Here is a 25,397-nt window from a genome sequence, read left to right as displayed (position 1 = left end):
TTGAAGTCCTTAGAAAGCAGGCAACTGGGTTTTACTGTGTGACCCCATGCCTGGTTAGTAGCACAGGGTCCTGGGAAGGGTGGTCTGGAGCCCAGCTGGCCCATATGGGAGCCACCTGCCCTGTGTAATTTAAAGGTGAAATGAATGAAAATAAAAAAATTCAATACCTCAGTTGTCCCCGCTCCAGTTCAAAGGCTCGATGGCTGCATGTGGCTAGTAATGACCGTATTGGACAGGACAGATAGAAAACATTTCCATCATAGAAAGTTCTGCCCATGAGCTAATTAATCCACTTAATCCTTTTCAAGGTTGGTTGGTTTTCAACCCATTGAACTATTGGATTTTTTCCTTTTGAGTTGTGATAATATTTGGTATTAGGGATTTAACATAAAGATCTGAAGGTGGGTTCTTGATACAAGATTGCCACAGATACCAAGAATTAGTATTCAGAGCTAAAGGAGGCTTCCATGATAGCTGTGCTTTAAAATATGCAAAAAAATTCTGGTATTCCTCCATCTGATTCGCTTCTTCAAAGTGGAAACTTTGACCGTGGACACTGGGGAGCTGGGAGATGTGAGGAGGGAGAAAACTGCTAATTTGCGAATGCTTCCGTGCTTGTGTACTTTCTACTTATACCAACCAGAGGGCTTGGTCTGGTGGGGAGAGTGCAGAGAGTCCTGTGGTTGGGTCTGAGGCGAGAGATAAGGGGGCCTGGGAGGGAAAGCAGTCTCACGAACTAGAAACGACAGCAATAAAGCTGGCTCGGTTCTCAAATTCTGGATTTTCCATTCCCTGTTCCTTTCAGTGAAAACCTTATACTTCTCTGGGCCTCTGTTTAGAAGGTTGGGAAAAAAAGGTGTTACCATAAGCGCTGAAAAGCAAAGACTCTGGAATCTGGTTCCACTTACTAGCTACGTGATCCAGGTCCCATTAGTTAACTCCCTGTGCCTCATTTTCCTTATGGGTAAAATGGGAGTGGTAATAGTGCCTGGTTTGTTGTGAGAGTGAACTGAGTGTGTGCCCAGCGCGCAATACGTTGCCGGCAGTGGGGCCAATTGTCTGCAAGTAGTAGTTGTGATGAGGGCGGTTGATGATGGTAGAGACGACTCATGAGCCCCACTGTCCCCTCCGGTAATCTCTCCGTTGGTTTCCTGATTCACCCCCAGAAAGGATGACCGTGAAAAAGGCTGAAGTATTTGCCTTTATCATGAGCGCAGCTGTACTTAAGGAAGCAGACTAGTTCGTCCTGGAGAGCTTCTTGAGTTCTAGCCATAAGTGTTCCTTTGTATATTTATATTAATTAATATTAATATTATTTATTTATTTAATTATTTAATATATTTCTATTAGACTGTTACCCAGTCTGCAGACCGCTGAAGGGATGAGTTACAAAACAGGACCATGAGATACAGGTGGGAGTGAGGAAAACGCGGCAGTTATCCTGTATTTTGCTTAAAAATAGCTCCATTTCTCCTTCGTGCCCTTCTGAAAAAAGACTAGTTTTTACCAGGACATCTCGGTCTTACCTCACGGGTCTGCCACCCACAGAGGTACCATGCACTTGCTACAACATGTCTCTTAGGCACACCAGAGCCGTGGAGAGAGAAAGAGTCGTTTGGGGAGTGGTCTGCCCCCCCCTTCATCTGCTTGCTCAGGGAACCGATAGACTTTGAGTGGAGAGAGTGGAGAGAGGGGCAGGAGACAGATGCAACCCGCTGTAGACTCCAGCGCACCCCTGTTGTCCTCAAAGAGAAACCAAGAGAGTGAATGGCTTGTGAATATCCTGGTTCAGTGACTGACTAGTGCTGTGGAGGAGAGTTGGAAGGGAGGCATGCTGATTGCCACATAGGGTCAGGACATCCCAGATGCCATCCTTTTTTTTTTTTTTAATTTTTTATATAAACATATAATGTATTATTGGCCCCAGGGGTACCGGTCTGTGAATCACCAGGTTTACACACTTCACAGCACTCACCATAGCACATACCCTCCCCAGTGTCCATCACCCCATCCTCCTCTCCCAACTCCACCTCTCCCCACGCCCCCCTCAGTTTGCTTTGTGACATTAAGAGTCTCTTATGGTTTGTCTCCCTCCCGATCCCATCTTGTTTCATTTATTCTTCTCCTACCCCCACAAAACCCCCATGTTGCATCACCATTTCTTCATATCAGAGAGATCATATGATAATTGTCTTTCTCTGATTGACTTATTTCGCTAAGCATAATACCCTCTATTCCATCTATGTCGTCGCAAATGGCAAGATTTCATTTCTGTTGATGGCTGCATAGTATTCCATTGCGTATATATCTATATACCACATCTTCTTTATCCATTCACCAGATGCCATCCTTTAAGGATGAGCTGGCTGAGTGGAGCCATGGGCTAGTTCTCTCGAGTCTGGACTGCAGCCTACAGGAGGAGCCGTGGCAGCAGAAATGACATTGGCCTGTGAGACCTGAAGTCCAGATCTGGTTCTTCTCAAATGCTGCATGATTCCCAGCAGAAGACTAGCTCTGTTTGATTCTCAACTTTGTTTGTAAAATAAAAGAACTTGAACCCTTCACCACAGGGTCGCCTGATTTTGATCTATGTGGCCATTTTGCTGTGACCGAGTGCACTGCCGTCCCATCGAAGTCTGTCCAGGGAAACACTGCCCTGACTGATCCTGCGGGTGCCGGGGAGTAGAGTGCAGGGGCTGCAGGGCAGAGATAAGAGGCCAGGTTTAGCCCCACACCAACGCCCGATGCCGAAGATAGGCCTGTGTGCTCACTGCCGCATTGGAGAGCTTGCCTTCCTGCTTGCACGAGAGTAAGGTCGGGGCAGCGAAAATTTCCACTTAAGCCAGGACGCACAATTGGGGAGGCCCAAGAGAATGTGCAGTAACAGTGCGAGCTTTCAGGGAGAGTGTGAGACATTTTGGTAGCATGGTAGAGACTAAGCAGCGGTTAGAAAACTACTTCTGGGTCTTTCAGTTTCTTCAACTGTGTCACCTCCATTGCAGTGGAGAAGCTGTGTCCAGGGCTCTCGTGCATTTCTGAATTTTTAGGCAGAGGGAGACCTTGGTGGTCTCCTATGGGCCAGGAAACCCCAGCCACAGCAGAGTTCCCGAGAATAGCTTTGCACTGGTCACAAGGAGGGTACACTTGTACCTGAATCTCAGGGAAGAACAGTGCCTTGCCCAGGGTTATGTGGCCATAATTTAACTCCTGGGACGGTGATTTTTATATTTTCCATGTTGCTTCTCTGCTCAGAGGACTATAGGGTTCTGCCCAGTACAAAGGCTGTTGTGGTTTGAAAGCATTTTCTCCAGTTTCTTGAATGACAAAATGGAGAGGCTGTTTGCTTGTGAGGCTACTGAAGGCTGTGGCTGTGGGACCTGAGAACTTAGTTAGCCGTTTGGCCTCAGGGACTCAGGAGTGAATGAGGGAGAGAAAGATGAAGGCATGTTTCGGAGGGGGATCTCTTCTGGCTTGTTTCTCCCTGGATTGCCTTCATGGGAATGCTAATGGCCCCTAGGTGGTCATTCAGTGGGGGCTGGAGGTGGTGGTGATGTTTAGCTTAATTAATCATCTTAATTGGGTAATTTCAGACTTGGAGAAGTGAAGAAGCTGATGGCTGGAGATGAATTAGATCTCGGCTACAGGTGAAAGTAAAGAAATGCTTAAAGCTCTTCAAGTCTACGTGGAACATTCCCACCTTGACCTTGAAGAGGCAGAATCATCCCCCACTTCATTTATCCTTTCTTTACAACCTCTTAGCCGGTCTTTTAGGCACTTGAGCACCTTCCTGGTTGCTCTTGACATTCTCTGACTTGAACTCAAGTTTTACTTGTCCAGAATTGCTCTCTAAGGAAATTGCTCCAAGGGAATCTGTGTAAAGCCTTATTATTGACACACTGGTTTGGGGGAAGAGGGAGAAATAATACTTCATGGTTATTGAATGCTTAGTGTGTGCCAGGCACTATTCTGTGGTTATAGGTAGTTTCTTATTTAATTCCTAGAACAACCTTCTAATGTCAGGATCATGCCCATTTTACATATTAAGAATGTAGAAGGCACAAAAGGGTTGCATGACCTGACAAAGATCATACCTCAAGTCCATCATGAGCCAGGACTGGCACTCAGGCAGTTGGCCTTGAATTCCGAGCTGGTTAACGAGTGTGCAACAGCGCTGCTGACTTGTGTCCCTCCAGTGTTTGGAGGAGGAGGGGTGTGGTGTGGGCAGACATTTGAAGCCTAGACTATTGCAAATATATTGTTGTAACTCATTTGTCCATTATTTCCATTTTCTCCTTTTCTATGATGCCATGAAGGGAAGTAGGAGTTGGCGAAAGACATATTCAAAAGATGTATGTTCAAAGAAGCAACCAAAACTCAGGAAAGACGGGGTTGGTAACGCGGTGCTTTGCCTGGGGAGGTAGCATGGTGCTGTGAGGGATGAGGGCTGATGGGTTGGACTCTCCGATTTTGACCCTCGGCCCTCACTAGGCAACTATGCCAAGCTACTGATCCTCTCCTCAGTTTCTCTATCTGGAATGTGGACAGAACTCCCGTCTCATGGGGTTGTTTCTAAATATCAAATGAGATCATCTGTAATATTGATCAAGCTGCCAGCTCGGCTTTTTTTTTCCTTTCTCCCTTTCCTCAGAGGATAGTCAGGAAGTTGAGCTGTACTAAGCATTTATGCAGAGCTGATGTCAGGGTAAGACACAGTTGTATCTGATGTTCAACACAAGTAGAACTCCGTTAAGTGTGAGACTTAGTGAGTCATAGGGGCCGGGAAAAATGGCTTTGGAGAAAACATCTATACTAAGAACGTTGGCCATAATACACCTCAAGGCCTGACTGAGCAGCACAAGAAGAGCTTGAAGGGAACTGACAGTGTGGCACATGGCATCTGGTTCTCAGCATTCTTGAGGGTGAGACAAAAGGCTTTTGCTCACCCAGCCTGCCCTCATGGTGTGAGGAGCACTGCTGAGGTGATAGTGTGGCCTGGGGCCATTGAGGGTGGCGAGCACCCTATGCCCCGGGGGACAGGTGCAGTGAGCCACCGTTGTCGGAGAGGGAAGCTGTGGAAAGGGATGGAGCTTGTGGGGCCTGGTGGTGCTCACTGGAGTGACGAAGGACTTGGATTCATTTATCTCTAACATCTTCCGTTCTGAAGTCCTATCCTTCAGTGTTGCAAAAACTGAATGGTGAAGTTAAACACAGTCCACAGCCAAACTGCTTCCATATCTCAGGCTTGAAACCCCAAGATGAAGTTCAAGTGTGGACTAGCTGGCTTGGGGGTTAAACCTCGTATTTGCATAAGTTGGTTGCATAACTTTATTTGTATAAGATGAGTATCCCAATCTGGTTGTAAAGACTGTTCTTTGGGGGAAACAGTGCTGCTTCAGAACCGGGAGTAATTTGCTTGTGTAAAGTTCAGGACGTAGTCCTTGACGCGTGCTACCTTTTAGATCCGGAGAATTTCTGGTAATATATCTTTTGTTTCTTCCATCTTTTCCCCGATCCACAAGCCACTGCTCAAGCAGAGCTATATGTGACATCGTCCCACATTACCTAGCAGACAAGCAAAACCTATCCCTTCTCATCTGCATTGTATTTAGGTTTTACTCAAGAACAGCATTCTTGGTTCTGGTCCTTAGGAATTCCAATGATAGGTTTAGGAAATGTGTTTCCTTCCTTCCCAACCTGTGGTTCCTCCTTTAGGATGGGTCAGGTGCAGGAGAATTGGTTTTTATGGGGGTTGTGAAGGAAACCCTTTTCTTGGATTCCCAGCTCTGCAGCCTTCCTCCTCTTTCCAGGGAGGCAGTCTCATAGGGATGGCGTTTCTGGCACGAGTTTTTCCCCAAAGTTTCAGTGACTGGTTAGGGGACAGATGTCCAGTAACCAGAAGCTCTGCCTCATATGCCCCATTTGAACAGGATCAATATTCTCTTCCATCAGGTTTCAGGAATGACTTAAAACATTTCAACTGAATTATGAAAACTTCTCTATGCAGCATTCAGAGAAGAACAAATGAAGTGTGTTAGGAATTGGATAATAAGTACTTCTCCACTCCCTTTTTTTCCCCCTAAAGTGACCCTGTGGGGTGTCTCTTAGTATTGACATAGGCAAGATCATGAAGTGATTCTGGGATGCAAAGATGACCTCTTACACTGTGATTATGAAATCTATTTTTCTAACCTTATAAGAAAGGTCTCTCTCTTGCTGCCATTAAATCTTGTTTACTTTTCTTCAACAAAGACTTATCTCACGCTGACTGAGCGCCATATCCTGCTCCAGGTATTTTCTAAATATTAACCTAATTTCCATAACTCTGGGAGGTAGACCACTATCATTACCATTTTGCAGAAGGGGAAACTGAGGTGGAGGGAGTAACTTGCTCCAGGTCACGCAGCTAGGAAGTGGCAAAGCCAGGTTTTAAACTTGGACGCCAGTCTGACTCTAGATACTGCCCCGTGATTCTTACAGTCTGGATTTCCCATGAATCACCTGAGGCTGGAAATGGCTAGATTTCTATGGCTGATTTTTTTATTTTTAATCACACGGCATTAAGAAAACGTTATTGCCTTTAGCAAAGCCCAGCTTGTTCTGAAGGAAACCAACTACAAAATTGTCATCAGTCAAGAGTTGTCCTTTGTAGAAGTCACACTGATTTCCTGCTTTTCGGTTTTTTCTTCGATTGCTTGAAAGGAGAAAATTCGAAAGCCAGATACCCAATGGGCTTATGGCTCCGAGGGTTCTTGTAATAAATAAAGGCTGTGACCAGTAAGTCAGAGGTGCTTTGCTAATCAGAGGTCGCATCTGTTGAACTTGGGTTTTCCCAGCCTCAGATAGCAGACAGCTGCAAGCAGAGAAACCTTCCTTTTTTTGCCTGAAGCCACCTTGTCAAAAATTCCAGATGTCACCTTACTGTTGGCCCACATTTCCCATGAGAACTTGAAGTGGAAACACCAGGAAGCTGGGCTGAAGGGAGTACAATGTCTCACTGAAGAGGCCACCGTGTCCTTTGCCCCCTCCCTAGGGGCTACCCTACCACAGTGATTTTCCAGCGGCTGGAAGCGGCTTTTTTCCCCATGAACCCCTCACCCCACTGCCTTTTCCATCTTTGTGTCCAGTGATGCCACTTCCGGCAGACAGCACCTTTCTGTTTAACCTCTGAGGATGTCTGTCAGTTATACAGTGGACAGAACTGTTGCAGGGGAAAAGCTCCTCTTATCACTGTAGCCTAAAAAGCATCATCTCGTGCACAAAGTGGCCAGAGAGGGGCATTTGCCCTGTGGTGTCACAGCCTGCTGTCCACCCCAACCCCCCCAGGTTGGCCCACTGATAACGTCTTCCTCTAGGCTTTATGGAGAAGGTATTTAAATTTTAAATGCGTATTTTATTTTGTAATTTACCTAACTAGCAGCTTTTAAATTTAAGCTCTTTGGGGTATTGAAAGACAAATTAGCGTTTTCCCCACAGACGACTAAAATACAAATAGAAACCAAAAAAATTCTTAAAAATTAGTGCCCTTGAATCAGCCTGATCAGGTGTTATGTAAGCAGTTTTTGCCGAGGAGGAGGAATTTCTAGATTTCTGTTGCTCGTTCTTCACGAATAACTGGTTGTTAACATCAAAGGCTGTGCACCGAATTTGACACATTAAGTGTGTTGATGTTATGTCGACTTTTAAAACGTAGTTGGGTTCAAGTTTATATGTTAAAAAAATAATGACTTTTACTATGTTTTATCAGATCTAAGACACCACTGATGGTGACATACCATTTTTTTTATATTCCACTAAGGAAGAAAACCCACTGTGACCAAGCTATGAAAAGGCATTGATTCAAATACGCATTCAGATGTCTTAGAATCCGTGAAATATGGCAGGATCTTAGCCACGATGTTGCATCTTTTCTATAGAGTCTGACAACATGATTGTAACTGAACTGTTAGTTTAGTTTCCTGTGCTTGGCCTGTCGCCAGCATTTAACACACTTGATTCCCTTCTGCCCAGAACACTTCCTTCCCCTGGCCTCCAGGACACTGTTCTCTGGGGTCCTCCTCCCACCTCTCTGGCTACTCCTTCTCCATCTCCTTGGCTGCCTCCTTCTCTTTCACAGGACCTGTAAACAGTGGATGGCCCCAGCGCTGAGGACTTGCACCTCTTTTCTGCCTGCACATTCTCCTTCCTGTGGTGACCCAGACCTTTAAAGACCGTCCATCTGCTCCTTATTCCCAAGTGCATAGATCCAACCTGGTTCTCGTATCTGGATGCAACATGCAAATATCCTCTCACTTGTGTGACCAACCCGGATGTCTAGATGCTTGACAGCTAAGATGTCTAAACCAAATTCCAAACAACACTCCCACATCAGTCACCCGTTGCAGAAAGAGGCCCCTCCAGCCTTCCAGTTCCTCAGGCCAGAACGTTAGAGAGAGCCTCCTTCCCTTTCTTTCACACCCCATAGTTAGCAAACCCGGTAGCAAATCCCATCAGCTCTTCCTTCAAAATATATACAGAAGTTGACCATTTCCTATCATTTCCACTGTGGCCCCTCTGCCCCAAATGAAGTCAGTCCCCTCCCTTGGAGGATGTCTGTGGGCTCCTCCTCTGCCTGGGCACTTTCCATGTCTTCCTGACACAGCATCCAGAATGATCCTGTCCACATGGAAGTCAAATGATGTCCTTCAAAACTGAGACATTGAGACTTTGTTTAAAAGTCTCCAGTGACTTTTTGTTGCACCCGGAGTAGCAGCCTGAAGACCCAGAACAATCCATACTCCCATTTGTCTCTCAGCCTGTGACCCTGTCACCCTCCCCCTTGCCCACTGGCTTCCGCCACACCAGCCTCCCTACTCCTCCTTGTGCATGCCAACGCCCTTCCTTCCCCAGACCCGCTGTTCCCTCTGCCTAGGAGTCCATTGTCTCACATTCTTGTGTGACATGCTGTCTTACTTCAGCATGATTTAAATGTTTTTTAATTTAAATGTTACTTCAGCCAGGCCTCCTTTTAGCTCTGAGGGAGGAGGCCCCAATTCTAAAATGTCAGTCCTGCCTTCCCATCCCTGGTCTCTGATCTGTTTTTCCCTTTAGCATGCCTCACTCTCTATCACTGAGTATTTTATTACTTCCCGTGTCCCCCAGGACAAGGAAAGGCTTTGGTTTTGTTGTATGTCCCGCCATGCCCCCGGAGCCTAGAATAGTGTCGGTGTGGTCGCTGCTCTGTACATTTTTGTTAGATAAATAAATGAACAGCTTCAGACATAGACTAAGACCAGGAGATAGGAGCCATTTTCGACCTTGTTCTTTTTGTTTTCTTCCATGGGATGAAATAAAAGGTTATTGATTTTCCTCATGGCCTCAGTGATATCTGTTTTTTCCATCCGGAAAATTATATATAGTTTTGATAGAACTTGTATCGGTAGTTCGGTAAACAATGCATCATTAGCTTTATGAGATCTTTGCACTGTGGTTTTAGTAGCTTCTGGACTTCATCTGAGCTTATTATGATTGCCCATTGAACCTTCAATAAGATAGTGATTAATTCAGCTTCAGAAGTCAACTTTTGGGTTAAAATAAAGTCTAAGCAGTTCCTCTAACATTTGTACTTCAACGAGGCAGACTATTTTTAACTTGGGGCATTCTGAGCTCCCAAGCACTGATAAAGCAGTTTCCTGTGTGATGCATTGGGAGTGATCCCTGTTGGTAGCCCATTTTTAAATCATCCTATGATATACTAGTTATTACAAAACACATGTGCATGTTTCGGGTTTGTTGCTCTTAGAAGCACTTATTGTGTAATCTGGCCAGACAGATCTTGGTCTAGACAGCTCCTCTCTGCAGGGGCAGAATCCGGAAGACTTTTCCTCTGGCGCCTGACATGGATGTGGTGGGCCACCCTGATGGGGGAGAGGGCACCGCCAGGGGAGAGACTCTTGCATAAGAACTGGTTCCTGTGCCAGGAAGCCCAGCTTCCACCCATCAGGGACCACATGAGATCTGGCATGGCTTCACGACAAGGGAGTGTTAGCCTGTGGCCCCCCCAGCTTCTCAATGGCTGCAGTTATAAAGATTAATGAGATGATAAAAGGTGGTTAGGGGATCAGGAAAGAGGGGAAGCTAACAAAAAAGGGATTCATCCATCCATCCATGCATCCATCCATCCATCCTATTCCTAGTATGTGCTAGGTGCTGGAGATAATGGTAGTCAAAGTCAACATGGGGATTGGGCAGAGGGTGGTCAAAAAAGTCATCAATGAGGACATTGCCATTGTATTGGGAAGAATATCAATTCTAGGAAGGCTAAAGCCACACTTGTATTCTGATTTCGAACTTGACATTTGTTGCTGTGTATGTACTTTGAATGCGCTGCCCTGTAACTGCAGCTTAAAAGCCTGAGGCCCCAGCGTGTGCTGATTAACAGCAATGTCCAAGGGGCAGGAATTAGGGAGATGATAGAGGGGCGGGAATCTTGAGATCATGGTCTCCTGTTGTTTGTGGACCTCACAGGAGACTGCTGTGTGTACAGAAACCAGCATGGGGGTGACTGTGGCGTCAGCTGTCCTGGGAGGAGGTTGTGTATTAATTGCCTCGATGGGAATTTTCTCATTATTTGCCTATCTCTCTTTCTAGAAGAATAATGAGAACCAATGTTACATTTCAAGTATAGGAGATGCCATGGGAAATGTTCGAGTCTTTTAAATGATGAGAATTTGGGACCATCACAGAGTTTATAACCTCCTCACTCTCCCATGCACTCGTTCTGTGTGAAGCTGGGTGGAGTATGGACTGGGTGCTGTGTTGTGTGTTACAGACAGTCTTTCTTTGTTTCCTCTGGCTCTGTCATCCCTGGCCTTCGTCCCCCATCCAGTGAGGCTTTAATGTGGATTCTTAAGGAAGGCACTCCTTAAGATTTTGGATATTTATCTCTAAAAGGAAAGAGCTTTAATATCCTTTCTGATGATAAAGGTCAATTCAGGTTTTTATGAAAAGATGTGGAACTCTTTTTTTTTTTTTTTTTTTTTTTGTATACTGGAGCTGACATGGAGCTTAAAAAAAGAGAGACTCAAGTTAATGTTGTTACCCAGATGCTATCTAATTCAGGATTTTAGAATGCACAAGAAAAATGCCGTTTCATCCACAATAGCCTGGTCGATGACTTCATGCCTCTGTTCTTATGTTCTCTGATGGGGGTCTGGGCAGTGTCAGCAGTGAGTACTGATGGGACACCCTGCATGTCTTTTTCTTGGACTTTTGCCTTTCTCTGAATGGAGCCCTTCTGTGTGGTGGTACTTTTGACATGTACTGGTGAGGTTCCAGAAAGCGCAGGAAGCTAGGATTGTGGCTTTTGCCTTGATCATTCATACCTACCGTCCTGGCACTGAAACCCAAGTCTCTGCAAAACTCCTCCCACCTTTTAGGTCCATCGCCCCGATGACTTGTCTGTGCAGAGATGGAGGGGATGGAGGAAGTGAAAGCGGTGTGTACTCAGGCTCTTGACTTACCGGTTTTACTAACTGATCCCATAAATCACCTTTCCTACCCTATGCGACGACAGGTGGTGATGTTCTTTTATCGATGTGGATGCCGAAACTTTAGAGGTCATGACTAACAGGTCATGGTATTTGAAACCCTATCTTGTGATGGCCAAGTTCATGATCTTTCCACGACCAGCACCTTACAATTCGAAAGCTCAATCCTGGGGCCAGGGCCACCTTCTTGCATGCAGCTCCTGGTGAGAATAGCGTCTCGTGAATGAGGGCTTGCTTGACTCCTTCTCGGAGCTCTAGGACCTGACATCACAGGAAAAGCAAAGTTAAGCTACACACCCCTGTCTGCATTTCGGTGGGGTGAGGGATGTGTTTTTTTTAACCTAAGAAAAAAGATATTTGGCTTCATTTTCAGCTAAAGTAGTCAGAGGGATTCAACACATCTGTCTCCAGTCTGGATGAAAACTTGGAACTCTCATGGGGCAGGTGATGGGGACACTCTGGCAGTCAGAGAGTTGGTCTCCATTTCCCTCACCCTCATTTAACAGTCATAATTGGGGCGAGAGCTTGCATTATCTTGTGTGTGTGTGTGTAAGGTTTTTTTTTTTTTTTTTTTTTTAACACAATGCTTTTCTAAATCTTTATGCCATTTGATAATTTAGCGATGGTCCCTTCAAGTTGAAAGTTTCAGGGGTTGGTGAACTATCATCTTGGTGAACCATCTCATATTTCAGGAGGAATTGCAAGAGACCTCCCTGTCCTCAAAACCTAATACGTTTACTGTTGCCCTTTACAGAAAAAGTTTGACCTCTCTTTTTCCCCCCTAAGGGTACCATGCTGTAATTTTAAAGAAAAGAAATAAACTTTTTAGCCCCAGGGAAAACTTTCCCAACATCTGCTTGGTCAGTAATAACAGGCCAGGAGGAAGCAGCATACAACACACCATATCCAACCCCAAGTGCGTTTATAATTCCAGCTTAATAAAGCTCCTCACTACACTACATATACCACTAACAGAGATACCATTAACTAGCTAGCTGACCTTGAACCAATCATAAAGTAATAAGATAAAAGGAAGACCCATTTCCCCAGCATCCAGTTTAGCAAATAGAACCTTGTGACCCCCTTTGAAGTCCCTTCTGTTTCTTTACCCAGTAACCTCCGCCTCCCACCCCCAGCCCCCAGGTTACTATGTTAATTTGGTTTAATTATCTTCCTGCTTTTCTCTGTAGTTGTATTCTTTAGTTTTGCCTAAAACTTTTTTTCTGAACAAAGAACACTTTCAGAGCCCAACAAATTTTGTTTCATTGGCATTACTTCATTTTCTTGGGGATAAATTATTTCTGTATTAGAATTTTGTAAAGGTTATTAGTCCAGCAAACCCAGTAACCTGCAGTGACTGCTCAACAAATATTCTTGAAATACCTTGCAAGCTTTTCATTCCCCTTTGGTGGGTGGGGACAAGGAACAGCACACTCAGGGGCTCCTCCCCTGCTGCGTTGTTGGGACCCTGAGCCGTGCCAGAAGGCTGCTGTCTCTAGCGTTCTCTCTGCCACCTTTGGATTTATCAACTGTGCCATGAGAGGGGGTGTGGAGAACAACACTGCCGGCCCCGGGGGCAGTTTCTGCGCATTGACTCCGTGTTTTCATAGTAAAAAAATAAGATGAGACCTGATTTGTGGGCCTTATATTTAGCTTCCAGTCAGTGTTGGTTGATGGAAGATCTCATTGTATCCATTCTTCGTGTTTTTCTTTTTTCCTCTTTTTTCTTTATTTTGTGGCTGAAAAGAAAGTATAAATACTGGGTTTTGGAAGAGGGATCTGTTGTTATGTTTGAGCCTTTTAAACTCTGTAATTACTCTATAAAGGCTGGGTATTTGCCTCAGAAATGCATTTAGTCTTAAGTTTTAGTGTTCAGTATATGGAACATTTATAATGATGGGGTACTTCTAAAAATAAATCAAGTCTATAGAAAATGTTAATCAGCTCATCCCCAGGGACTGTAGTGAGTATGTCCATTGTACACATGAGGAAATGGACATGACAGTTAGTGGTTTGCCCAAAGCCACACTATCACTGGCATTATGAAGATTTAAGCAAAGGTCCCATGTACAAGAAAATGCAGTCATGTTTTCATGTAAGGCACTGTGGGCCTTCGTCAAGTTAACCCAAATTAAGATTCAGGGACTAACATGCCTTTCGGTATTTGGAAGAACCTACCACATCAGTCACAAATTGCTACTTTGCTCCTTAACGTTACCTGAAGGGTTTCAAGTAAGACATGGCATTTTTATTTTTTTATTTTTATTTTTTTTAAGAGGAGCCTGTTACTTGAAATCAAAAGCTCTGTATCTGGCCAAACATTGCCCTGAAAATTGAAAAGCAGCTAGTTCAAGTGTATTTAACACTGTCAGAGAAAATCATGTGAAAAGTGTACCAGTGCTTCCCTCTGTGGCATTCTACTCTTAGAGTTGACAAGGAAGCAGCCTTCTCCTAGGAACTTAGTTTTTGAAAGCCATTTGTGGGTGGTTGATTTAGGATGTGTATACACTCTTGGAGGTCATCCACCTTTACAGGTTGGCATCGCAGAGTGAGGATTTATGTTGAGGAAACACCAGGTCCTCCATTTCCAAAGAAACTTCTGAAATTAGCCTTGCTCTTTTCTTAGGCAAAAATCGAGAGCTGATTTTCTAGATATTTTCACCAACAACTGATGGGAGCAAAAAAAAGATTGTTCTCCCCTGGCTCCCCTCTAGTTAATTGAAAAATTTAGTTCTCTATAAAAGAAAGCTTTTCTTTATTCTCTTTTCTCCCCCATTCCCCCACTTCACTTGGAAACTTGACTCTTTTTTTTTTTTTTTAATTGTTAGTGTTTTAAAGACATTGTTAACTATTATAACTCTGGTATCTGGGCATGTGGGTATGGCTTCATTAAAAGACGTGGTATTGGCTGAGAGGACTCACCACGCCCCCCACCCTGTCAATTGGTAAACTGCCAGATCCCGGGGCACCTGGGTAGCTCAGTGGGTTGGGGCCTCTGCCTTAGGCTCAGGTCATGATCCCAGGGTCCTGGGATTGAGTCCTGCATCGGGCTCTCTGCTTGGCTGGGAGCCTGTTTCCCTTCTTCTCTCTCCGCCTGTCTCTCTGCCTACTTGTGATCTCTGTCTGTAAAAAAATAAATAAAATCTTAAAAAAAAAAAAACAAAAAACTGCCAGATCCCATGCCGTGAGGTTCTCTATGACCGCATGTATCAGTTTGGGCAAAGCCAGTGTCCAATGCCCAGAGAAGGTGCTGTGAAGAGGAGGACACCACAGCGTGCCGCTCAGGGAAAGCCATACCTCACAGAGGGTCTGTGCCAAGGGTTCCTGTTGAGCTTGCAGCTTCGGGATTGGATTTGGCATTGCACACTGCACTCCTCAGATCTGAGTACTGCAGACCCACACTGACCCAGTTTACAAGTGACAGTTACAAGAGCTCCCAAAAGTTGTTGGTGAAAATATCTAGAAAATCAGCTCTCGATGGCAGAATGACAGTACACTGCCCAGTGGGTTGGGTTGCATTTCCACCCAGCTCCCTTTGTGATATTGGGCAAATCACTAGTTTTCTAGGTGTTATGTCTTATCTGGGCACTTGGAACGTTAATAAAGATGTTCCAAGAGCCAATGCCTTAACATAAAACCCGGGAGACTCTCATGATTGTTACTATACTGTCATTTGGGTTACTGTCTCCATTATAACTGTACAGGTCAGCTTATGAGACTGAATAATAGATCAGAAAGTTGCTTGTTGAGCATAGGATTGGAGCACCAGGAGCCAGAAGTCCTGCAGGAGTGCCTCCCTGGGGCTGGAATGGCTGGTTACTATCGGTTGACATAAGGGACGTTATTGCTAGAATCTGAAGACCCTTTACGTAACTAGACAATGTTGGATCAACTTCATGTCAGTTTTAACTTGTGGTTTACTTTTTCCTTAATTTCATGAAGTCACCACTTTTTTGGTTATGGGGTTACTCTTGTTTTTAGCAGTAACAAAGGAATCACTGATTATTTCGTTCGGGTTTGGCTTTCCAAGCAGCTTTTTCGGGGGCTGTATATTGTCTTTCCAGGATTAGTCCTTCTTCTCACTCTGCATTCAGGAAGTGAACTTTGCAGCAGGGAACCCAGTTAGTCCCCAGGAGGGGCTTCGGATGCTGAGTGCTTAGAGAAGGCAGTCCGTTCCCTTTGACCAATAACAATGGGAGAACGTGCTTCTTTTTTGAGTCCATTAGAACAGAATAGCTTTATATATAATGACCTTCCCTCCCGTGCCTGGATTTGTCTTGAATTTTATTTTCTTTCTGGTTTAGGGATTGACATCCTGAAACTCGTCGCAGCCCAGGTCGGAAGCCAGTGGAAGGACATCTACCAGTTTCTGTGCAACGCCAGTGAGAGAGAAGTGGCTGCTTTCTCCAACGGGTACACAGCTGACCATGAGCGGGCCTATGCCGCCCTACAGCACTGGACCATCCGGGGGCCCGAGGCCAGCCTTGCCCAGCTCATCAGCGCCCTACGCCAGCACCGGCGTAACGACGTGGTGGAGAAGATTCGGGGACTGATGGAAGATACCGCCCAGGTATTGTACCTGGGTTGTTGGTCTTCCCAACTAACCTTTCACTCCTTGATACATAATAAGGAAAAATACAGGTATCAGGTCTTTTGGTTCACATACATTTCTCTTCGAGGGCTGTGGTTCTCAGTGGTTGTCCATTACAATCATCTAGGAACTTTATTTATTTTTTTTAAACTGGGATTTGTTTAAAGATTTTACTTATTTATTTGAGGGAGTGAGAGAGAGAAAAAGAGAGAGAGAGAGAGAGAGAGGGTGCATAGTTGATGGGAGGGGCAGAGAGAGAGAGGGAGATGCAGACTCTCCTGATGTGGGGTTCCATCCCAGTTCCCCTGGGATCATGACCTGAGCAGAAGGTAGACACTTAACTGGCTGAGTCAGCCAGGCGCCCCCATCTAGAATCTTTAAAAGAAAATTCTGATACTTGGTCCCTACTGTAGACTAGTCAGATCAGAATCTCTAGGGGAAGGACCACAAATCACCATTTGAAAAAGTTCCCGAAATAATGCTGATGTGCAAAGTTGAGAATCACCGTGTTTGGGGTACGTTCAAGCATCAGACTGTATGGCCAGATCTGCATCTTGTTATCTCATGTACAGTCTCATTTTGCGTAACACATCTTGGAACACATCTAAGAAGGAAGATTTTTATTTTTATCTTTTTTCCTATTCTCACCCCCTCCCCTGCTCCCCGGCCAATGCCCCCAGGATACTTCTTGTGATGTCATTTAGGGATACTCAGTCTTACCTTCTGAGGATGCTGGTGGTGCTGACAGCAGAGGGTAACAGGATTGATCGGTCCTTCTTCTTAGGCTTGTTCATTCTGCACATCACATGGGAAGTGACGGGCCCCAGGAGGGGGATTTACTAATAGGGGTAACTTAAGTAAATGGTCACTTAGCTTTGGCTTTGGAACCTGACAGAACTGGATTTGAATCCTGGCTCTGACACTGATGAGCTAGTTTACCAAGGGCAAGTTACTTAACTTTCTTTGCTTCCGTTTTCTCATGTGTAAGCCAACCTTATAGGCTAATTAAGATTAGGTTACGTGGGATGCCTGATGCACTGAAGGTGTTTTTTAAATGGTAGTTATGATCACAACATAACTGGTTTTTCTTAGCCTTTCCTTAACCTGGTATGCATCCCTGAAAGGCCATCCATTAAGTACAAGTTTGGGTATGGACTTCTAGGTCTCACAAACTTCAATTAAAGTTTCCAAATAAATTCCCAAAGTAAAGGAAATGTTGCCACCGAGACCTGATAAAACCCCACTTAAAATTTAAAAGGCCATTCTGTCGCTGTTATTTTTCAGGGGTCTAAATTCATTACCTAAAGAGCTGGGGAGAGAGAGGTTCCCCCATCAACTCTAATTCACGACCATTATGTACCAAATTTTGTATATCAAGGGACTCAATTTTATATACTTGAGATGTCCAAGTGCTTCTATTTTTTTATACCAGCATTGTAGTCTTTCTTCATTATGGGAGTAAACATTCATCAGGAGGATCTTTAATTTAAGTGACTGGATAAAATTTATAGGGGCTAATTGATGCCGAAAGTAGTCTTTGAACTCCTGGCCTATTTTTAATTTCTTTGAGATATGAAATTTCAGAAAAAAAATATTTATGAATAGATGGGTGGTAAACATGCAAAGGCGCACACTGGTGTTTTGTGACTTCCTGAGGACGGTATCAGAATATGGCTCAAACGTGAATGGGCTTCTTTGGAATGCTGACCTTTAAGGAAGGATCTGGTAGGATGAGCAGCAGACCTGAAGAAGGATGGAGATCCTGGAGAATAAGTCATACCGTCTTTTCGACAATACTTACAAGAAAGGGAGAATGTGGTTGATGCAGTGTTAGGATTTCGTTAACATGGAATACTTGATAAAGTGGAAAGATGAGGGGCGCCTGGGTGGCTCAGTGGGTTAAAGCCTCTGCCTTTGGCTCAGGTATGATCCCAGGGTCCTGGGATCGAGCCCCACATCGGGCTCTCTGCTCAGCGGGGAGCCTGCTTCCTCCTCTCTCTCTGCCTGCCTCTCCGCCTACTTGAGATCTCTATCAAATAAAAAAATAAAATCTTTAAAAAAAAAAGATTAAAAAAATAAAGTGGAAAGATGATCATAATTTTTAAGGGAAAAGGAGGTTTCTCAGTATAAATCTAACCATGGGAAAACAAAAGCATTAGGGAAAGGAAAAAGCATAAATGTTCATGTTCTAGTACTAAATCCAGGTGGTACGATTAGAAGGGATTTTTCTTTTTTATTATTTTTTCTGCAATGAAAACACATTACTTTTGTGATTTAAAGTATTTCTTCAGATGACTGAGCTGAAGGGGCACTCAAAAAAGGATAGGTAGGGCTTTGTTTGTGCTGAATTGAGAGAGCGAGGCCCTCGTCACTGTGGTTTCGGGAGAGCAGACAGCGGTTTGTGTGCCAGTCCATTCTTCCTTGTTAGGATTAACTGAGGTTTGTGATGTTGGGTCAGATCTGGTCCCCCACCCCCCAAAATTGCTAATATTTACTTCTTTTTTGTATTCTGCAAGTCTGTCTCATTTTTCGGTTGTATACTCAGTATTTAGAGTCTGGTTCTCGTCTTCGGGGTTACTTCTTGTTTGGAGGGGGTGGTGATGATGGTAGGGTATTGACTGTAGCACATGACCTGTATGTTTCTCTGATGATTCTGTTGTGGTCCGTGAATGTCTACTGAGCACCTGCTTTATTCCAGGCAGTGTTATAGGTGCTGGGAAAGGTGGGCCCAAAGTCTCTGCAGAGGAGACTGATCAAGAGACTGATTCAGGGGCGCCTGGGTGGCTCAGTGGGTTAAGCCTCTGCCTTCAGCTCAGGTCATGATCTCAGGGTCCTGAGATCGAGCCCTGCGTCAGGCTCTCTGCTCAGTGGGGTGCCTGTTTTTCCCCTCTCTCTCTGCCTGCCTCTCTGCCTACTTGTGATCTCTCTCTGTCAGATAAATAAAAATCTTAAAAAAAAAAAAAAAAGAGAGACTGATTCATAACAAAAATCATGGAGTCGGTGAAGTAGATGCAAAACAAAATACGTAGTCCCCAAGTGCCAAACTCTTGCACCTTTCAGTTCTTTCCTCTTATCTCATCTATATCCAACAAGATTCTAATATCTATTTTGTTATTTATTTTTCAAGGGAGAGTGGCATCAATGCATCCTACAGCTTTCTCTGTAGTGCTAGTGTAGCCTGTGTGTGATGACGAAGGCTAAGAAGCCAATATGAAGTTTCTCGGTCCGTGTTTTAATAATGCCCATCCTTGTCTAGCAACACTGTGGACCCAGCTCTTGACTCTAACTGGAATAGCCAATGAGCATGGATTTCTGGCTTCCAGCTCTTATTAGTCGCACAGTATGTAATTGTCTGCAGGTTATCTCTGAGATTAGTTCAGTCAAACAAGACACACAATGCGGGGGACATAATCAAGACTTATTCTTCCCACTTTATGATGGATTTGTATTCTTTGTGTATTGTGGTACTGCTGGGGACTTGAGACTTGGCCCTAGGAGTTAATGGAAACTTAATGTGTAAAAATGACTGTGTGTGTATGTTTGAAAATGGTTAATGTTGTTTTCTATTCATGAACTAGAGAGCACCCACGTTCTGTTCCACTCAAAGGATTAGCCTGGTGGTACCTTTGAGCTACCTCTGTCAGGAACAGCTGGTCCATCATTAACCACGGTGGCCTATTAGCCATTTTTTAATTAAACACATCCAGAGTCTGACTTTTTCTTTTTTTAAAAAAATTTCTTTATGTACTAAAAATATTATACAGGAATACTCACTTTTGGGTGTACTGTTGAGTCCTTTTTTAAAAAAATGAAGTTTCAAGAACAGTTTAAGGTTTAAAGCAAAATTGAGAGGGAGGTATAGAGATTTCCCATATACCTTCTTCTCCAACATATGCATAGTGTCTCCCACTGTCAATATCATTTACCAGAATGGTGCTTTTTTTTTTTTTTTTTAACCGAGGATGAACCTACATTGACATATAATAATCACCCCAAGTCCATACCATAGAGCTCGGTAAGTTGTGTATTCTATAGGTTTGGACAAATGTATAATGACATATATCTATCATTAAACTGTCATACAGAATATTGAGACTGCCCTAAAAATCCTCTGTGCTCTGCCTATTTATCTCTCCCTCCTACCCCACCCCCGACAACCACTAATCTTTTTACTGTCTCCATGGTTTTGCCTTTTCCAGAATGTCATATGGTGGGAATACGCAGCCTGTAGCCTTTTCAGATTGGTTTCTTGCACTTACTTACTTATCCATTCACCTGCCCTACTCTTTCTTTATCAGAGGTTTGAGTTGTATTTTTCGAGGTCTGCCTCTGAAGCCTTCCAAAATCATACACGTTCTTCCCATCCAGGGCATCAGCATTTGGTAGAAGCCGCAAAGTAGTGGGACAATAGTTGGAAGTTACTGGGACTTTGCCAAAGCTATTTAAAAACCCTAATACAGCTTTCCAAATTGTATGCTCTCTCTTTATTTCCATCTTTTTACTTTGATTTTTTTTCCCCTGAGGCTTTATTTAAAGAAAGACTTGTAAATAGCATATATTTAAGGTTTCAAAAAAATCTAGTCTGACAGTGTTTGTCATTTAATTAGAAAATTTGAGTGTGGTTACATTTCTTATGTAATTCCTCATATATTTGGGTTTAAATCTACTGGCTGATTTTTTTTTTTTTTCAATTTGTCCTGTCCCTTTTTTTTTTCCCCCTCTTCTTTCTTGCCATCTTTTGGATTAATCAAGTATTTTTTTATTATTCTACTTTTCCTCCTCTTTCAGCTTGATAGTTATAAATGTTTTACTTTACTTTTAATGGTTCCTACAGAGATGACAACTTGCACACTTAAATTATGGGAGATGTTTCCTCAGTGTGTACTTCTTACTATATCCAAACAGCACAACGGCCTTAGGAGACTTTAATTCTATTTATCCTTCTCTTGCATTACATTTTTTATTGTCATGAATTTTAACACCACGCATTTCTTAGCTCCCAAAAGGCATAATTATTATGATTGTACACAGTCGGGATTCATGTGGATTTACCTGCGTATTGATCTTTTCTGTCATTCTTCATTCCTTTCTACAGCTTCAAATTCTACGTGAGGTCATTTTTCTTTGGTCTCAAGAATGTTTAGGGCAGGTTTCCAGCAATAAATTCTGTTTTTCTATGTCTGGAAAATGCCAACTAAATAAATAAATTGTGTTATCCACCCCCCCCTTTTTAAAGATTTTATTTACTTATTTGACAGAAAGAGAGTTCTGAGAGAGAGCATTAGTAGGGGGAGGGGCAGAGGGAGAGGGAGAAGCAGGCTCCCTGCTGAGCAGGGAGCCTGATGCAGGACTCCATCCAAGGACCCCAGAGATCATGACCTGACCTGAAGGCAGACACTCAATGACTAAGCCACTCAGGTGCCCCTCCCCTTTGTTTTTGAAGGATAGCTGGAGAAGAGAATTGAGTTTGACCTATTTCCTTTCGTTGCTTTCATATCTGGATTTAAGCTTCCCCTGCTAGACAGCAAAGAGGATGACGTGACTTTCTGCTCATATCCATATTACATAACAAATTAGGTGTATAGTATTATACCAGACACTTTGGGCAACTCAAAGATGAGTATAAGACAGGGTCATTGCTGTCAAGGAAGCTGGTCGAGTGGAAGAAACATATCTACTTGCATAGTTTAAGGGAATAAATCCACAAGGGTGGGATGAGGGGAAGTGCTGGATGTAGAGCGAATCGGCCATTATGACTCCACGTGGGAACATGAGTGTGGGGTTGTGTGCCAGGTTAAATTCCTGCCCTGGCAACGTATCACTTGGGAAACATTCTGGTAAGTTACCTGGCCTCTCAGCCTCAGTTTGCTCCTGAGGAAATGCCAACACGACAAGTGCCTGTCCTATGAGCTGTTGTGCGAATTAGTTGAGTGTGCCCCGCAGTAAGTACCTGGTGAATGTTTATTCATAGTTGGAATTATTTCCTGGCTCTAGAGGCAAGAGAGGTGACGAATGCTTCTGAGTAGCCCCAAAGCATACACATAATGGGCTCTTTAAATCCTGAACACCGAGGGGTTCGTTACTGACTGGTGGGGAGGTACCTCCAGGCAACACTGCTTACAGGGCACGGCGGGACATTGGGGTTGCCATCTGGGTCCAGTGCCCAAGAACTGGAAATTCCAGCTAATGGCAAATATTTATTTCTTATTGCCTGAGCAAATGTTCCCAGGCTGGGAATGTTTTCATTGGGAAGAAACAAAGGTGATGGTATGTGTGAAGATAATGGTCTGCTTTCTCACTGGCTGTCAGAAAAAGGGCAACAAAATTGAGACACTTAATTTCTAGGTTTACTCTTGCCTCACCTCTCATCCCCTCCTCCCTCCCTACCTCCCCCCTTCCCTTTCCCTCTACTTTCTTTTCTTTCTTGGACTGGGTGTATTCAAATAAGCTTAACCAGTGCAACCTTTTTCTTTTCTTTTTTTCAGGTGCTTTGAGGGGGTGGGCTTGTTTTTGTTTTTTTTTTTCTCTATAGGAAACCTTGGGTAAATGATTTCTTGGATTCAGATATTTCCATTTAACATGGGAAATCAAGTGGTAATCTGAATTAAATGAGATACGGTTTTGTTAAACTGTGGGATATAAGAAAGCGAGGTAGTAAAGTGATGTTTATGGCTAGCTCCGGCAGTAACTGTGATCTGAATTTCAGTATTCCTCCATTGTCTCATTTTGATAAGGGATGGAAAAAGGAATTTTATCTACATTAAAAAATGATCATCTTAAAAACAAAAAGTGATTTAAAATAACATCAAGTGTTACTCCAGCTGTCTGCTCTGACCATAGATTCACAAATGTAAAGAATGGGTGCTGGTTGGGGGTGCCTGGGTGGCTCAGTTGGTTAAGCGTCTGGACTCTTGGTTTCAGCTCAGGTCCAGGTCTCAGGGTCGTGAGACTGAGCCACACATGTGCTTGAAATTCTCTCTACCTCTGCCCCTCCCCACCCCCATAAATAAATAAACAAACAAACAAAGTAACCCTAAAAAAGAATTGGGGCTCATCAGGCAGGGGAGTTGGGCATCTTTTCCCTTCTTCTTCCCTCCTTTCATAAGATTAGAGAGAGTAAAACTCCACCATAATTTAACTAGTGGGCCTGGAGCCAAGGTGGTTGTTGTGGGCTGTTCTGTAGTGGAATGATCCTTTGTTAGAGATTCTTGAACCCTCCCAGAAACCACGCAGGAGACCTATGTTCCAGAGACTGAGTCTCCCCCGGGCCCCCCGAGTAGAGTAGCCGGTGTTTGGAGACTGGTTGGCTTTTGCTCTGTAAAATCAACTGGGAGAATCTTGACAGCGCCCAGAGCACCGGGCATTCTGTTTTGGCAAGGACAGCACCGCGGCTTCTAGAAGCGCAGAGGGAACTACGGCTGCTGATTTTTCTGTTGTTTACCAGCTGCAGGATGCAGCTGTCCTTATCTACGGTCTGACTGAGACCAGCTATTTTCAGAAATTTAATACAGTGAGCGCGAGTTGAGGCAAATAGCAGCTGTACGTTTAACTGCTGACTTTTTGGCTATTCAAATTTGTCTTTGTCTTTAATTTGCCCGTTGGTCATCTCTGAGGAAATGGGGATTATTATCCCCAGGCTCTAAGTTGTGAGCTGAACTCGCCTGGATCTTGTGCTGTGCCCACAACACGGAGGGTCATTTGAGGTCAAATTATTTCCTTTGCAGGGCCTGACTGTGGGCTCTGGGGAACCCCTGGTGTGGTGAGAAGGGGACTCTATAGAGGGATTGCTGCCAGAGGACAGGCCCAGGTCCATTCAGCGGTGCTTGTGTGGAGGGTGGTCATCAGTACACAGAAGTGAGATCTGTGACGTAGCCTTTAGGTGTTTGATGTCGTTTCAGGTCATTCTCCTTATTAACATATTCCAAGGTTTCATTCAATTTGTCAACAATCTTTACAGTCTTTTGTGAGCACCACCTGTGTGTCTGGTACTATGTGAAGAAGGAAGATGATCTCTGGGGCTTTCAGTAGCTCAGTCACCGAGATGAGGACTCTTGGGCAAATAATGACAATTCAGTGTGATCAGCAGGTGTTAGAACAGAAGGGTACACAGGAAATGATCAGGTTGTAGTGGGAGGCAGGGGTACTGACCCACCGGCAAACACAGAGAAAACAAGAGCAGACATGTGTTTGTCCAAGTGAAAGTCATTTTTTAAAGAAAAAAACCTGACTGTAGATTCTTTCGAGACCAGGTTTTGGTCCTCATCCCTGAGATTTTCCCATCTCAGGGAAAGGAGGTTCTGCCCCCAGAAGAAGCCTTGGACTCTGCAAAGAACACTTGTTTTACTGAGAACCTTGTTGTGTTTTGCTCACTTGCAAGCTTTTCAGAAAGCTTTCACTGTTGTGCAATATGAAAAGTACAGGAATAAAGGTGCAGTGTCTCACTCGAAAGGCTGGAGTTTGAACTTTGAATCTCTAAGAACTAATAGAAGAGACTGGTGGATCCAAAAATTTGACTTTCGACTTCTTAAATTCACAGCTGGCCTGTACGCATTGGGAAGGATTAGAGACAGAGCATAGATACTGGAGATCAGGAGGATAAATGCCTCCTCCTGCACTTGACATTGAGCAGGGGCTCAGTACACGTTTGCTGCTGTCTTCTGTATTGAAATTTGAATTCTGCGTTCTCCTTTTTTGACTCAAGAGCAAATGGTACCCCTCTGCACATTAAGAAGAAAGGGAACCAACATTTGCTGAGTACGTGCTGTGTCCTAAACACCGTTCGGGTGCTTGACACCTGTGATTACCTAGCAAGCTTTCACGGTCCGGAGAGGTTTTGGTCAGCATTGGAATTCAGACATATTTCTGTATTCTGTTGAAGGCCATGTTCAGTGTTTTGAGGCACCACTCTACATAACACTATGGAAGCTAGTAAAACATTACCCTTTATAGTTGTAAGATAGATCCCTATTTGAGAGGTGTTAAAATGTGAAAAAATTTACATCATAGAATTGATCAAATATGATGTAGTTGAGGTTGAGTGTATAGTTTCTAAGGAGAAGTCTGTCTAGAAGCAGATTCTTGGGGTCTTGAGAGCGATACACTCTATTTCCTAACATGTATTCACACAAGCTTTTTTTTTTCCTTTTTAAAATTGTCTTTTTAAGGATAAGATGGGATTAACATAAGCAACGCATTTAGTAAACACTGATGGAACACCCAATATGTTTCGAGCTCTGTACCAGACACTGGAGATACTAGATGAAAACACATCCATACCAAAC

At 43.9% G+C, this 25,397-nt stretch overlaps 1 protein-coding gene across 1 annotated transcript in view; it reads left to right on the top strand.

Annotated features, from left to right (window-relative positions):
- Positions 1–25,397, top strand: part of TNFRSF21 (TNF receptor superfamily member 21) — a 66,055-nt gene that overhangs the window by 28,128 nt on the left and 12,530 nt on the right. The window contains exon 4 of the mRNA XM_004739731.3: positions 15,830–16,095. Coding sequence (XP_004739788.2) covers positions 15,830–16,095 — 266 coding nt within the window. The remainder of the gene's footprint in view (positions 1–15,829; positions 16,096–25,397) is intronic.

The sequence above is a fragment of the Mustela putorius genome, unplaced genomic scaffold (assembly GCF_011764305.1).
Source record: "Mustela putorius furo isolate JIRA1106 unplaced genomic scaffold, ASM1176430v1.1 tig00003983_pilon_pilon_pilon, whole genome shotgun sequence".
Taxonomy (NCBI): Eukaryota; Metazoa; Chordata; class Mammalia; order Carnivora; family Mustelidae; genus Mustela; species Mustela putorius.
Note: the sequence above shows the minus strand (reverse complement) of the source record. Positions and strands in the feature narration are given on the sequence as shown.